This window comes from Bombina bombina, chromosome 1, assembly GCF_027579735.1.
Source record: "Bombina bombina isolate aBomBom1 chromosome 1, aBomBom1.pri, whole genome shotgun sequence".
NCBI lineage: Eukaryota > Metazoa > Chordata > Amphibia > Anura > Bombinatoridae > Bombina > Bombina bombina.
In genome coordinates, this window is record NC_069499.1 from 530,730,728 (window position 1) to 530,747,326 (window position 16,599).

The following is a 16,599-nucleotide window of genomic DNA, read 5'->3' on the forward strand; positions in this document are numbered from 1 at the left end:
TAGACCCGTAGAAGGAGATCACTGCATTCAAATAGGCAATACTCTCCTCACATCCCTCTGACATTCACTGCACGCTGAGAGGAAAACCGGGCTCCAACTTGCTGCGGAGCGCATATCAACGTAGAATCTAGCACAAACTTACTTCACCACCTCCATCGGAGGCAAAGTTTGTAAAACTGAATTGTGGGTGTGGTGAGGGGTGTATTTATAGGCATTTTAAGGTTTGGGAAACTTTGCCCCTCCTGGTAGGAATGTATATCCCATACGTCACTAGCTCATGGACTCTTGCTAATTACATGAAAGAAATATACTTTCATTTATTTTATTCCCTTTTCTTGTAATTCCTTTCTGGAATTGTGAGTTTTTCAGTTCCTGTTAGAAATGGAAGTGCAGAAGACTGTTATATTCCACACAGCCATTGGTTGCAAACTCTAGTGACCTATTTATCACTGTCCCTAATTGGCCACAGCAGAGAAGGTAACTTAAGTTAGAACATAGCAGCTCCCATAGTTTTACAGACACAAAAATGTTACTTATTTTGTCGATATTTAAACAGCCAATGAAACTACATCTACATGTTATTCTCTGAATAATCTTTTCTTTAAATGTATCATTCTATCTAGCATTTAGTGTTTAATGTCACTATTATACAAGGAAAGAAAATGTGCTGCTAAATTACTACAGAGTGGTTTGGTTTTGCTCCTTATGACAGTTTAGTTAGACAGTAAGCTCCCACGTATGAAATGCAAGTTAATATATATATAAAAAAAAAAAAAAATAATAATAATAAAAAAAATTTTTTTATATATATATATATATATATATATATATATATATATATATATATTTGCATAAAAAAAAGTTAAAACTGTTCATTTTGAAGCTAACAAAAAGCGCACACCTATGGATGTGAAGGTTTTATTGTGTATGTCATTTAAATAAACGTTTACATATTTAAAAGGAGTGAAGAACAATAAAGGTAGTATAGTTTGAATTATAGGAAGCAGGTTAGGGATTGACGCTACAATAAAGTCAGGTAGAGTTACTTACATGATTTATGTGGTTACTCTTCCTCTTTTCTCTTACTATAAAAGAAAGAAAAAAAAATAATCAAGGTTACAGAATCGCAAGATTTTCTCATGTGGCAAAAAACAAAAAAAACAAACCATAAATGATGCTTACCTGATAAATTAATTTCCATCTGTGGGAGGAGAGTCCACTGCTTCATTCATTACTTGTGGGAATTAAGAACCTGGCCAGCAGGAGGCGGCAAAGACACCCCAGCCAAAGGCTTAAATACCTCCCCCACTCCTCCAGTCATTCTGCCAAGCGAACAAGGAACAGTAGGAGAAATATCAGGGTATAAATGGTGCCAGAAGAATATTATTAAATTTAGGTCCGCCTACCGGAGCAAATGGGCGGGAGCAGTGGACTATGATCAGGTAAGCATAATTTATGTTTTCCATCTTAGAGAGAGAGGAGAGTCCACTGCTTCATTCATTACTTGTGGAAACAAATACTCAAGCTCTAGAGGACACTGAATGAAAAAAAAAACGGGAGGGTATAAGGGAGACGGAAGGCACCACAGCCTGCTGAACCTCTCCCCCAAAACACAGCTTCTGCCAAAGCAAAAACATCAAATTTGTAAAATTTAGCAAAAGTATGTAAGGAAGACCAAGTAGCCGCCTTACAAATCTGCTCCACAGAGGCCTTGTTCTTAAAGGCCCACAAAGAGGCCACAGCCCTAGTTGAGTGAGCCGTAATCCTGAGGAGGCTTATGCCCCGCTGTCTCATAGGCCAAACTGATAATGCTCCTCAACCAAAAGGACAGTGAAGTGGAAGATGCCCTCTGCCCCCTACGCTTCCCTGAAAACACCACAAACAAAGACAAAGCCTGTCTGAAATCCTTTGTGGCCTGAAAATAAAACTTAGGCGAAGAAGGGTTAGGACACAAAGAAGGAACTACTATCACCTGATTGATGTTCCGATCAGACACCACCTTGGGAAGAAATCCCAAACCAGTGCGAAGCACAGCCTCATCCACGTGAAGAACAAGGTAAAGGGGTTCATGTTGCAAGGCCGCTAACTCAGAGACTCTGCGAGCCGATGCAATAGCCAGAAGAAACAGAACCTTCCAGGAAATCTTAATGTCAAGAGCATGCATAGGCTCAAATGGAGCAAAACCTGAAGAACCAAGTTCAAGCTTCAGGGAGGAGCCGAAGGTCTAAAAACCGGTCTGATTCTGGACAGAGCCTGAACAAAGGACTGAATATCAGGAAGCTCTGAAAGCCTCTTGCGTAACAGAACTAATAAGGCCAAAATCTGTCCCTTTAAGGAACTAGCGGCAAGGCCCTTATCCAAACCATCTTGAAGAAAAGCAGAATCCTGGATACCCTAACCTTATGCCAGGGATATCCATGTTCCTCACACCAGGATAAATAGGTCCGCCACACCTTATGATAGATGCGACGAGTGACCGGTTTCCTGGTCTGAATGAGAGTGTCAATCACTCTCTCCGAGAACCCTCTCTTGGCCAAGACTAGGCGTTCAATTTCCATGCAGTCAGCCTGAAAGAATCGAGTTTTGGTGGAGAAAGGGACCCTGCACCAGCAGATCCCTGCGACAGCGTAACCTCCATAGAGATGACGACATCCCCACCAGATCCGCAAACCACGTCCTCCGTGGCCACAACGGAGCAATCAGAATAGTTGAAGTCTGCTCCTGTTTGAGGGTCACCACTCGAGGCAGAAGTGGCAATATGTAAAATTAGATTGAACTCCCAAGGGACCGTCAAGGCGCCTATCAGTTCCACCTGGGGATCACTGGACCGCGACCCGTATATGGGTAGCTTGTAGTTGAGTCTGGACGCCATGAGGTCTATCTCCGGCGTCCCTCCATCTGTTGCAGATCTCTGTAAACACTTCGGGATGGAGAGACCATTCTTCCAGATGAAACGATTGTCTGCTGAGAAAATCGGCATCCCATTTGTTCACACCCGGAATGTGGATCGCTGAGAGCCAACAGTTGTGGGTCTCCGCCCATTCCAGAATTCGAGATACCACCCTCATGGCAAGGGAACTTCTCGTTCCCCCCTAATGGTTTATGTAAGCTTCCGTTCTAGAAAGGCGTCTCTTCTCTGGTCTTGAGGATAGGGTTGACAGGAGGAATCTGCCCCTGGGTGGATGAGTCTTGAACCCTATCCTGTAACCCTGGGTGATAACCTCCAGGACCCAAGGATTGAGAAAAAAAGAAAAACAGAATTTATGCTTACCTGATAAATTACTTTCTCTTGCGGTGTATCCAGTCCACGGCTTCATCCATTACTTGTGGGATATTCTCATTCCCTACAGGAAGTGGCAAAGAGAGCACACAGCAGAGCTGTCCATATAGCTCACCCTCTAGCTCCGCCCCCCAGTCATTCGACCGAAGGTTAGGAGAAAAAGGAGAAACCATAGGGTGCACTGGTGACTGTAGTTTAAACGAAAAAAATTATTTACCTGATTTAATTGCCAGGGCGGGCCGTGGACTGGATACACCGCAAGAGAAAGTAATTTATCAGGTAAGCATAAATTCTGTTTTCTCTTGCAAGGTGTATCCAGTCCACGGCTTCATCCTTTACTTGTGGGATACCAATACCAAAGCTTTAGGACACGGATGAAGGGAGGGAACAAGACAGGTACCTTAAACAGAAGGCACCACTGCTTGCAAAACCTTTCTCCCAAAAATAGCCTCCGAAGAAGAAAAAGTATCGAATTTGTAAAATTTGGCAAAAGTATGCAGTGAAGACCAAGTCGCTGCCTTACAAATCTGTTCAACAGAAGCCTCATTCTTGAAAGCCCATGTGGAAGCCACAGCTCTGGTAGAATGAGCAGTAATTTGTTCAGGAGGCTGCTGGCCAGCAGTCTCGTAAGCCAACCTGATGATGCTTTTCAGCCAGAAGGAAAGAGAGGTAGCAGTCGCTTTATGAACTCTCCTCTTACCAGAATAAATGACAAACAAGGATGATGTTTGTCTGAAGTCTTTAGTTGCTTGTAAATAGAATTTTAAAGCACGAACCACATCAAGATTGTGTAGCAGGCATTCCTTTGAAGATGGGTTAGGACACAGAGAAGGAACTATTATTTCCTGGTTAATATTCTTGTTAGAAACAACCTTAGGAAGAAAACCAGGTTTGGTACGCAAAACAACCTTATCTACGTGAAACACCAGGTAAGGTGAATCACACTGTAAAGCCGACAATTCTGAAACTCTTCGAGCAGAAGATATAGCTACCAAAAACAAAACTTTCCAAGATAATAACTTAATATCTATGGAATATAAAGGTTCAAACGGAACCCCTTGAAGAACTGAAAGAACTAGATTAAGACTCCATGGCGGAGCCACAGGTTTATAAACAGGCTTGATTCTGACTAGAGCCTGTGCAAACGCTTGAACGTCTGGTACCTCTGCCAGACGCTTGTGTAGGAGAATAGACAGAGCAGATATCTGTCCCTTTAAGGAACTAGCTGACAATCCTTTCTCCAATCCTTCTTGGAGAAAAGACAATATTCTGGGAATCCTAATCTTACTCCATGAGTAACCCTTGGATTCACACCAACAAAGATATTTTCGCCATATCTTATGGTAGATTTTCCTAATGACAGGCTTTCTAGCCTGAATCAGAGTATCTATAACTGACTCAGAGAAATCACGCTTTGATAGAATTAAGCGTTCAATCTCCAAGCAGTCAGACGCAGAGAATCTAGATTTGGATGCTTGAATGGACCCTGTATTAGAAGATCCTGCCTCAATGGCAGTGTCCATGGTGGAACAGATGACATGTCCACAAGGTCTGCATACCAAGTCCTGCGTGGCCACGCAGGCGCTATCAGAATCACCGAAGCCTTCTCCTGCTTGATTCTGGCGACCAGATGAGGGAGAAGAGGAAACGGTGGAAAGACATAAGCCAGATTGAAGGACCAAGGCGCTGCTAGAGCATCTATCAATACCGCCTTGGGGTCCCTGGACCTGGATCCGTAGAGAGGAAGTTTGGTGTTCTGACGGGACACCATCAGATCCAATTCTGGAGTACCCCATAGCTGAGTCAGCTGAGCAAAAACCTCCGGGTGGAGTTCCCACTCCCCCGGGTGAAAAGTCTGACGACTTCCGCTTCCCAGTTGTCCACTCCTGGGATGTGAATTGCTGAGAGATGGCAGGAGTGATCCTCCGCCCACCTGATTATTTTGGAGACTTCCTTCATCGCTAAGGAACTCTTCGTTCCCCCCTGATGATTGATGTAAGCTACAGTCGTGATGTTGTCCGACTGAAATCTGATGAATTTGGCCGCAGCTAGTTGAGGCCATGCCTGAAGCGCATTGAATAACGCTCTCAGTTCCAAAATGTTTATCGGGAGAAGAGATTCTTCCCGAGACCATAGGCCCTGAGCTTTCAGGGAGTCCCAGACTGCACCCCAGCCTAACAGACTGGCATCGGTCGTTACAATGATCCATTCTGGTCTGCGGAAACATGTTCCCTGAGACAGATGATCCTGAGACTACCACCAGAGAAGAGAGTCTCTGGTCCTCTGGTCCAATTGTATCTGAGGAGACAAGTCTGTGTAATCCCCATTCCACTGTTTGAGCATGCACAGTTGCAGTGGTCTGAGATGTATTCGAGCAAAAGGGACTATGTCCATTGCCGCTACCATTAATCCGATTGCCTCCATGCACTGAGCTATAGATGGCTGAGGAGTGGAATGAAGTACTCGGCAAGTAGCTAAAAGCTTTAACCTTCTGACCTCCGTCAGAAATATTTTCATTTCTACCGAATCTATTAGTGTTCCCAGGAAGGGAACCCTTGTGAACGGGGACAGAGAACTCTTTTCGATGTTCACCTTCCACCCGTGAGACCTTAGAAAGGCCAGTACAATCTCCATGTGAGCCTTGGCTCTGGGAAAAGACGACGCCTGAATTAGGATGTCTAAATAAGGGCGCTACTGCTATGCCCCGCGGTCTTAGCACCGCCAGAAGGGAACCTAGCACCTTTGTGAAAATTCTGGGAGCAGTGGCCAAACTGAAGGGAAGAGCCACGAACTGGTAATGCTTGTCCAGAAAAGCGAACCTGAGACACTGGTGATGATCTTTGTGGATAGGGATATGAAGGTACGAATCCTTTAAATCCACGGTAGTCATATATTGACCTTCCTGGATCATTGGTTCGAATGGTCTCCATCTTGAATGATGGAACTCTGAGGAATTTGTTTAGAATTTTTAGATCCAGGATTGGTCTGAAAGTTCCCTCTTTTTTGGGAACCACAAACAGGTTTGAGTAAAAGCCCGTTCCTTGTTCTGCAATTGGAACTGAACATATCACTCCCATCGTGAGTAGATCTTCTACACAGCGTAAGAACGCCTGTTTCTTTGTCTGGTCTGAAGAAAGACGAGAAATGTGAAACCTTCCCCTTGGAGGGGAGTCCTTGAATTCTAGAAGATATCCCTGGGTAACAATCTCTACTGCCCAGGGATCGTGAACATCTCTTGCCCAAGCCTGAGCGAAGAGAGAGAGAGTCTGCCCCCTACTAGATCCGGTCCCGGATCGGGGGCTACCCCTTCATGCTGTCTTGGTAGCAGCTGCAGGCTTTTTGGCCTGTTTACCCTTGTTCCAGCCCTGGTAAGGCTTCCAGGTTGCCTTGGGCTGTGAAGCGTTACCCTCTTGCTTTGCAGCTGTAGAGGCTGAAGCCGGACCGCTCCTGAAGTTACGAAAGGAACGAAAATTAGCTTTGTTTCTAGCCTTAAAGGGCTTGTCCTGCGGAAGAGCATGGCCCTTTCCCCCGGTGATTTCTGAAATAATCTCTTTCAATTCTGGCCCGAAAAAGGGTCTTCCCCTTGAAAGGGATATTTAACAATTTAGATTTTGACAAAACATCGGCCGACCTTGACTTGAGCCAAAGCGCTCTGCGCGCCATAATGGCGAAACCTGAATTTTTTGCCGCTAACTTAGCTAATTGCAAGGCGGCATCCGTGATAAAAGAATTAGCCAGCTTTAGAGCCTTAAAGTGAATGTAAATTTTGATGCTAAAGTGCCCAGTTTTTAAAACTTTGATTAAAAACAGGGGCACTTTAATTCATCAAAATTTACATTTCACTCCTGTTGTGTAAAAAAACTTACCTTTTAATCTTCACAGCAGCACCAGCTTCCTTCAGTCTCACAAGCCATTTCTGGTGTCAGAAATGATTGATAGGTCATCCTCCTATCACAGCTCCCCCCCTGGGGGATTCAGTGTCTGATTCACTGCTGTGATTGGAGGAATCCGGATGCCTCATTTTAGACCCAGGAAGAGGCTTTGAAACGGGTGGAGGAAGATGGAGCTGCTGTGAAGATTAAAAGGTAAGTTTTTTTTCAAAACAGGAGTGAAATGAAAATTTTGATGAATTAAAGTGCCCTTGTTTTTAATCGAAGTTTTAAAAACCGGGCACTTTAGCATAAAAGTTTACATTCACTTTAATTCTATCCATAATTTCGTCGTATGAGGTCTCCGTCTGAAAATGCTGGTCCAGGAAGGCGAACCTTGGAAACCTGTAGTGATCATTGTGGATTGGAACATGAAGGTAAGCGTCCTTCAGTTCTATAGTCGTCATGATTTGCCCCTCTTGAATCAGGGGCAAAATTGGCCTGATCGTCTCCATCTTGAACGATGGGACTGACAAAAATTTGTTTAGGGCCTTTAGGTCCAGAATTGGACGCAACGTGCCCTTCTTTGGGACCATGAAAAGGTTTGAATACTACCCCAGACCTCTTTCTGCTAGAGGGACTGGGACGATTACCCCGAGAGATGAGAGATCCCTCACACACCCTAGGAAGGGGTCTCTCTTTTCTGGTCTTGAAGATATGTTTGACCGGAGGAATCTGCCTCTGGGCGGATAAGACTTGAAACCTATCCTGTAGCCCTGTGAAACTACCTCCAGAACCCAAGGATCTATAAACGTCTCTTCTCCAAGCCTCCGCAAACAGAGATAGTCTGCCCCCTAAATGGTCCGAGGATGGGCTGGGGGCCGCCCCATCATGCCGACTTTGATTCGGCGGGCTTCTTGTTCTGCTTGGACTTGTTCCAAGAGTTAGCTGGCTTCCAAGATCCCTTGGAATGCTCCGCCTTTGCGATAGGCTGCAGTCGCTGAGACTTGTCAGCACGAAAGGGACGAAAAGTAGAACCCTTAGGTTTATCCTTCTTATCCCGTGACCGTAGATATAATGGAATCCAGGCCCGGACCAAACAAAACTTTCCCCTTGAATGGGAGGGAAAGCAAATGAGACTTAGAAGTCATATCAGCAGACCACGACCTAAGCCACAACGACCTGCGGGATAAAACAGAAAACCCTGATGTCTCAGCATTCAGGCAAATAATCTGCATGTTAGCATCACAAATGAACGAATGAGCCACTCTTAAGGCGTTGATTCGTCCTAAAATCTCATCGAAAGGAGTCTCAACCATTGCTGATAGAGCGTCACACCAGTAGGTAGCCGCACCAGCCACCGCTGGTTGAAACAACGAACCCTGTAAGTTGCAACATCTTCCGCAACATGGATTCCATCTTTTTATCCATGGGTTTCTTGAAAGAGGAGCTATCCTCTAGCAGAAGTCGTTCTCTTAGTGAGCGTGGAGATAGCACCATCCACCTTAGGGACGGTACCCCATAGTTCAGGCAGCGTGTCTGGGATGGGGAAAAAGCTTTTTAAAAGAAGAGGGGGGGAAAAGGGCGAACCAAGTTTCTCCCATTCATTCTTAACAATGTTAGCTATTTTGACTGGAACAGGGAAGGCCTGGGGCACTACCCTGTCCTCATAAATCCTATCCAGTTTAGGGATCGAAGGTTCCTCCGGTAGTTTCTGTTCCGGAACTTCCAATGTAGCAAGCACCTCTTTCAGCAGAAAATGCAAATGCTCCATCTTAAATTTAAAATCAGGCTCCTCCGCCGACGGAGGCCTAGACGTAGCCGATTCCGACCCAGAAACCAGAAGTGACATCCTCTGATAAGTCGGAGTTGTCCTCCTCAGCGGATAATCTGCCAGAGACAGAGTCTATGACCCCCGGGAAGGATAGCTGTGCCGTACCTTCCGCTTGCGATTAGGACGAGGCATCACATTAATGGCCACATAAACCGTCGTCTAATTGATTGGCGAAGTCTGGAGGCCAAAGGGCCCCTCCCGCAGGAGGATTAGTAGTGCCCTGGGGAACTGCTTGTGTAATCGGAGATGATTGCAGGGAATGCACCTCGCGGGGTGGCGAACCCTCAGAGGTGGACGGCTCAGTCGTACTAAATAGCAATATTGTCAAAGCATGTGGAACAGAGTTGAGTAGGCGGCTCGACTGGAACCTCCTCACAATATACACAGTTAATGGGTTTAAATAAAGAGGGAGTATCCTCTAACATATCAGAGTCCTCCATAGCTTGCACATTTATTGCAGGATTGATTAAAAAAAATGGCACCTTTATATTCCAATGGTCGGGGCACTCACCACCTATGACCCGGTCTACAAGAACAGCTTTCGTCTCCACCGAACACAGGTCAAAAAAGAGGAAGTTGCATAGGCTACACCCGGTCACATGGAGTGCCATGCAGGACTGCCCCTGCACTCGAGAGAAAAACGCACCAAAAAACAGAATTTATGCTTACCTGATAAATTTCTCTCTCTTACGGTGTGTCCGGTCCACGGCTTCATCCTTACTTGTGGGATATTCTCAATCCCTACAGGAAGTGGCAAAGAGAACACACAGCAGAGCTGTCCATATAGCTCCCCTCAGCCTCCACCCCCCCAGTCATTCGACCGACGGTTAGGAGAAAAAGGAGAACCATAGGGTGCAGTGGTGACTGTAGTTTACAAAAATAATTTTAGACTGGACTAAAATCGCCAGGGTGGGCCGTGGACCAGACACACCGTAAGAGAAAGAAATTTATCAAGCATAAATTCTGTTTTCTCTTACATTGGTGTGTCCGGTCCACGGCTTCATCCTTACTTGTGGGAACCAATACCAAAGCTTTAGGACACGGATGAAGGGAGGGTGCAAGTCAGGTAACCTAAACGGAAGGCACCACTGCTTGTAAAACCTTTCTCCCAAAAATAGCCTCCGAAGAAGCATAAGTATAGAATTTGTAAAATTTGGCAAATGTATGCAGTGAAGACCAAGTCGCTGCTTTACAAATCTGTTCAACAGAAGCCTCGTTCTTGAAAGCCCATGTGGAAGCCACAGCTCTAGTGGAGTGAGCGGTAATTCGTTCAGGAGGCTGCCGTCCGGCAGTCTCATAAGCCAATCGGATGATACTTTTCAGCCAGAAGGAAAGAGAGGTAGCAGTTGCTTTCTGACCTCTCCTCTTACCAGAATAAACGACAAACAAGGATGATGTTTGTCTGAAATCTTTTGTTGCTTCTAAATAGAATTTTAAAGCACGAACCACATCTAGATTGTGTAACTGACGTTCCTTTTTAGAAACTGGATTAGGACACAGAGAAGGAACAACTATTTCCTGGTTAATATTCTTATTGGAAACTACCTTTGGAAGAAAATCAGGCTTGGTACGCAAAACAACCTTATCTGTATGGAACACCAGATAGGGTGAGGTACACTGCAAAGCAGACAATTCAGAAACTCTTCGAGCAGAAGAAATAGCAACCAAAAACAAAACTTTCCAAGATAGTAACTTAATATCTACGGAATGTAGAGGTTCAAACGGAACCCCTTGAAGAACTGAAAGAACTAAATTTAGACTCCATGGAGGAGCCAAAGGTCTGTAAACAGGTTTGATCCTAACTAAGGCCTGTACAAACGCCTGCACATCTGGCACAGCTGCCAGACGCTTATGTAACAGAATAGACAGAGCAGATATCTGTCCTTTCAACGAACTAGCTGACAATCCTTTCTCCAATCCTTCTTGGAGGAAAGATAACAACCTTGGAATCCTAATCTTACTCCACGAGTAACCCTTGGATTCGCACCAACAAAGATATTTTCGCCATATCTTATGATAAATTTTCCTAGTAACAGGCTTTCTAGCCTGGTTCAGAGTATCTATAACAGAGAACCCACGCTTAGCTAGAATTAAGCGTTCAATCTCCAAGCAGTCAGTTGCAGAGAAACTAGGTTTGGATGTTTGAATGGACCTTGGATTAGAAGGTCCTGTCTCAAAAGCAGCTTCCATGGTGGAGCCGATGACATATCCACCAAGTCTGCATACCAAGTCCTGCGAAGCCACGCAGGAGTTATCAGAATTACCGAAGCCTTCTCCTGTTTGATTCTGGCTACTAGCCGAGGGAGAAGAGGAAACGGTGGAAAGACATAAGCCAGATTGAATGACCAAGGCGTTACTAGAGCATCTATCAATGTCACCTTGGGATCCCTGGACCTGGACCCGTAAAGGGGAACTTTTGAGTTCTTGCGGGACGCCATCAGGTCCAGTTCTATGTTGTCCGACTGAAATCTGATAATGTTTATCGGGAGAAGAGATTCCTCCCGAGACCATAGACCCTGAGCTTTCAGGGAGTTCCAGACCGCACCCCAGCCTAAGAGACTGGCGTCGGTCGTGACAATGATCCACTCAGGTCTGCGGAAACTCATTCCCTGAGACAGCCACCAGAGGAGCGATTCTCTGGTTATCTGGTCCATTTGTATCTGGGGAGACAAATCTGCATAATCCCCATTCCACTGTTTGAGCATGCACAGTTGCAGTGGTCTCAAATGAATTCTGGCAAAGGGGACTGTGTCCATTGCCGCAACCATTAGACCGATTACCTTCATGCACCGAGCCACAGAAGGCTGAGGATTGGCATGAAGAACTTGACAGGAATTCGAAAGTTTTAACTTCCTGACCTCCGTCAGAAAGATTTTCATTTCTATCGAGTCTATTATTGTTCCCAGGAAGGGAACCCTTGTGACCGGGGACAGAGAACTTTTTTCTACGATCACCTTCCACCCGTGAGATCTTAGAAAGGCCAACACAATGCCTGTATGCGCCTTTGCTCTGTGAAAAGACAACGCTTGTATTAAGATATCGTCCAGGTAAGGTGCTACTGCAATGCCCCGCGGTCTTAGAACCGCTAGAAGGGACCCTAGCACCTTCGTGAAAATTCTTGGAGCGGTGGCCAACCCGAAGGGAAGAGCCACAAACTGATAATGCTTGTTCATGAAGGCGAACCTTAGGAACTGATGGTGATCCTTGTGGATAGGAATATGCAGTTACGTATCCTTTAAATCCACGGTAGTTATATATTGACCATCCTGGATCATCGGTAAGATTGTCCGGATAGTTTCCATCTTGAATGATGGAACTCTGAGAAATTTGTTTAGGATTTTTAAGTCCAGAATTGGCCTGAAAGTTCCTTCCTTTTTGGGATCTACAAACAGGTTTGAGTAAAAACCCTGTCCTCGTTCTGCAGTTGGGACTGGGTGTATTACTCCCATCTTTAAAAGATCTTTTCTCTGGAATATGCAGTTACGTATCCTTTAAATCCACGGTAGTTATATATTGACCATCCTGGATCATCGGTAAGATTGTCCGGATAGTTTCCATCTTGAATGATGGAACTCTGAGAAATTTGTTTAGGATTTTTAAGTCCAGAATTGGCCTGAAAGTTCCTTCCTTTTTGGGAACTACAAACAGGTTTGAGTAAAAACCCTGTCCTCGTTCTGCAGTTGGGACTGGGTGTATTACTCCCATCTTTAAAAGATCTTCTATGCAAAGTAAGAATGCCTGTCTCTTTGTCTGGTTTAAAGACAAGCGAGACATGTGGAACCTTCCCCTTGGAGGAAGGTCCTTTAATTCCAGAAGGTACCCCTGAGAGACAATTTCTAACGCCCAGGGATCCAGAACATCTCTTGCCCAGGCCTGAGCAAAGAGAGAAAGTCTGCCCCCCACTAGATCCGGTCCCGGATCGGGGGCTACCCTTTCATGCTGTCTTGGTAGCAGAAGCAGGCTTCTTGGCCTGTTTACCCTTGTTCCAGCCTTGCATGGGTTTCCATGCAGGTTTGGACTGGGAAGCGTTAACCTCTTCCTTAGTGGCTGTAGAAGTAGAAGCGGGTCCGTTCCTGAAATTGCGCAAGGAACGAAAATTAGACTTATTTTTAGCCTTGAAAGGTCTATCTTGTGGAAGGGCATGGCCCTTTCCTCCAGTAATATCAGAAATAATCTCTTTCAACTCTGGCCCGAAAAGGGTCTTACCCTTGAAAGGAATATTAAGCAATTTTGTTTTGGACGACACATCCGCCGACCAAGATTTTAGCCAAAGCGCCCTGCGCGCCACGATTGCAAAACCAGAATTTTTCGCCGCTAATTTAGCTAACTGAAGAGCGGCATCTGTAATGAATTAGCCAACTTCAGGGCGTGAATTCTGTCCATAACCTCATCATAAGGGGTCTCCCTCTGTAGGGAGTTCTCTAGTTCCTCAAACCAAAAAGCCGCTGCAGTGGTTACAGGAATAATGCAAGAAATTGGTTGAAGAAGAAAACCTTGTTGAACAAATATTTTCTTAAGCAAACCTTCCAATTTTTTATCCATAGGATCTTTGAAAGCGCAACTGTCTTCTATTGGTATAGTGGTGCGCTTAGCTAGTGTTGAAACTGCCCCCTCCACCTTAGGGACCGTCTGCCACGCGTCCCTTCTGGGGTCAACAATGGGGAACATTTTCTTAAATATAGGGGGGGGAACAAAAGGTACACCTGGTCTCTTCCACTCCCTGGTCACAATATCCGCCACCCTCTTAGGTATCGGAAATGCATCAGTGTGTACCGGGACCTCTAAGAATTTGTCCATTTTACACAATTTTTCTGGGACCACCAAGGGGTCACAATCATCTAGCGTAGCTAAAACCTCCTTAAGCAGGGCGCGGAGGTGCTCTAGCTTAAATACTATAGTATCTGGCTCTGCCTGCTGAGCAACCTTTCCTGAGTCAGAAATTTCTCCCTCAGACAGGCCCTCCCTCACCGCCAAGTCAGATTGATGTGAGGGCACTACAGATAAATTATCCGCTGCGTCTAATTGCTCATTTTCTGTATTGAAAACTGAGCTATCGCGCTTTCTTGGAAATGCTGGCAGTTTGGATAAAAAAGCTGCGAGAGAATTATCCATGACTGCTGCTAATTGCTGCAAAGTAACAGGGATCGATGCACTAGATGTGCTGGGCATCGCCTGCGCGGGCATAACTGGTGTTGACACAGAAGGGGAAGATAAAATACTCTCCTCGTTACCTTCAGCTAAAGATACATCTTGGGCTACATTTTTAAGTGTCATTGTATGGTCCTTAAACTGCTTGGACGCTATAGCACACTTCAAACATAAATTCAATGGGGGTACCGCCATGGCTTTTAAACATATAGAACAAGCGCTATCTGAAGGCTCAGACATGTTTGACAGACTTAGACAGCACTAAAATGCAATAAAAAATACTTTTGACAAAAACGTTACTGTGTCTTTAAATAATAAAAGTGCACACTTTATTACCAAAACATCAAATAACCATCAAGGAAACATCCGATTTTAATGAAATTTTCACCACATTATCCTAATGCTTTGAAAGGATTGCACACAAATTTTCAGCTCAATTAACCCCTTAATGCCCAAACCGGAGCTAAAACATGAATTTGACCGGTTAAACACACTACAGTACTATGCCACAGCTTCTGCTGAGGCCTTTGCCGTCCTTAGGGATTATTTGCAGTAGAAATAAGCCTGTCTGAAGTCCCTCTGAAGTCTCAGGACACCACACGTGAGGCTGCATGAACTGTCTTGTCAAAAACAACTGCGCAACTGAGGCGCGAAAATGAGGCCTCCTCCCTCTTCATTACAAAGTGCTGGGGCCTTTCTGAGGAGATTAGGAGTCTAATCAAATGCCAGGCGAATTAAAAACCCCATAAGCGTTTTTATAAGTCACAAAAACACCTAAACTATAAATAATTATGCTAAGAAGCAATCGATTAAGCCCAAAAAAGTGTCAACCAGCAACTAAGCCCTTTATTTAAGCCATTATTTTATACATAGTCTAAGAAACATGGCTTACCTTCCCCTATGGGGATTACTGACAGTCTTCTAGCATTACTGGGTTTTGTTAGAAAAATGACTGATCATACCTGAAGCAGTTAAAGGGACAGTTTACTCAAATATTTTCTCCCCTTTAATTTGTTCCCAATGATCCACTTTACCTGCTGGAGTGTATTAAATTGTTTACAAGTAGCTCCTTTACCCTTATATTGGCATTTGAAATTGTTAATTTAGCATGTAGTATCCCCACCTATTCTGAAAGTTTGTGGCCGCGCGTACCAGCTATAGATAAGCTTTGTAAACACAGCCAGCAGAAGAAATTACACTCCCAGTGTGATAAACCAGAGATAAGGTAATAAAATGTTGATTTTCCATTGTTCTCTCAAAGTATTGGTGATTGTTTTAAGGACAGATATAAGATAAAGAAGCAGGTATATGTGCACAATGTGATACAGTAATGAGATCTGATTATACCTACAAGCTCAACCTATTTTATTAGGCTGTGGCTTCAAAACACAAAATCAGAGCTTTAATATACAGAAATAAACCTTAAAAAGCTAATTTTCATACATTTTTTACTCTGCAGTTGGTAAAAAAAGCAATTGTAAACACATAAGGGAAAAACTATTTTACAGTATACTGTCCCTTTAAGCCTGCAAACTGTTCCCCCCAACTGAAGTTCTCCTGTATTCAACAGTCCTGCGTGGGAACAGCAATGGATTTTAGTTACTGATGCTAAAATCATAGTCCTCTCAGCAGAAATCTTCATCACTTTCTGCTTCAGAGTAAATAGTACAAGCCGGCACTATTTTAAAATAACAAACTTTTGATAGAAGAAATAAAAAACTACAAACACCACAAACTCTTTACCACCCCCGTTGAGATGCTACTTGTTTAGAGCGGCAAAGAGAATGACTGGGGGGGCGGAGCCTGAGGGGAGCTATATGGACAGCTCTGCTGTGTGTTCTCTTTGCCACTTCCTGTAGGGATTGAGAATATCCCACAAGGATGAAGCCGTGGACCGGACACACCAATGTAAGAGAAAAGGCCCGCCTCAATCCCTTGCTATGAACTGTGTTCCCCACTGACAGAGCCTCATCTCACACAAATGCAATATTATGCTATAAACTCCCCCCTGTTCAATAGCCCCCTTCCGAGGGTATTACCCTAGATTCTATAAAGATAAAGGGAGCCACACTGTGACCCTGTCTTCATGCGTTATCAAATATATAAAGTGGAATTTTGGAGTGAGCGCCAAAGGCAGAGGTGATAAGAACAATAGTTTAAAAACAGAATTTATGTTTACCTGATAAATTACTTTCTCCAACGGTGTGTCCGGTCCACGGCGTCATCCTTACTTGTGGGATATTCTCTTCCCCAACAGGAAATGGCAAAGAGCCCAGCAAAGCTGGTCACATGATCCCTCCTAGGCTCCGCCTACCCCAGTCATTCGACCGACGTTAAGGAGGAATATTTGCATAGGAGAAACCATATGGTACCGTGGTGACTGTAGTTAAAGAAAATAAAATATCAGACCTGATTAAAAAAACCAGGGCGGGCCGTGGACCGGACACACCGTTGGAGAAAGAAATTTA

General features: G+C 44.5%; 1 protein-coding gene across 1 annotated transcript in view; it reads right to left on the reverse strand.

The window, feature by feature from the left end:
• The window catches only part of CCNYL1 (cyclin Y like 1), a 201,419-nt gene that overhangs the window by 121,527 nt on the left and 63,293 nt on the right, over positions 1–16,599 (reverse strand). The window contains exon 3 of the mRNA XM_053698631.1: positions 1,051–1,085. Coding sequence (XP_053554606.1) covers positions 1,051–1,085 — 35 coding nt within the window. The remainder of the gene's footprint in view (positions 1–1,050; positions 1,086–16,599) is intronic.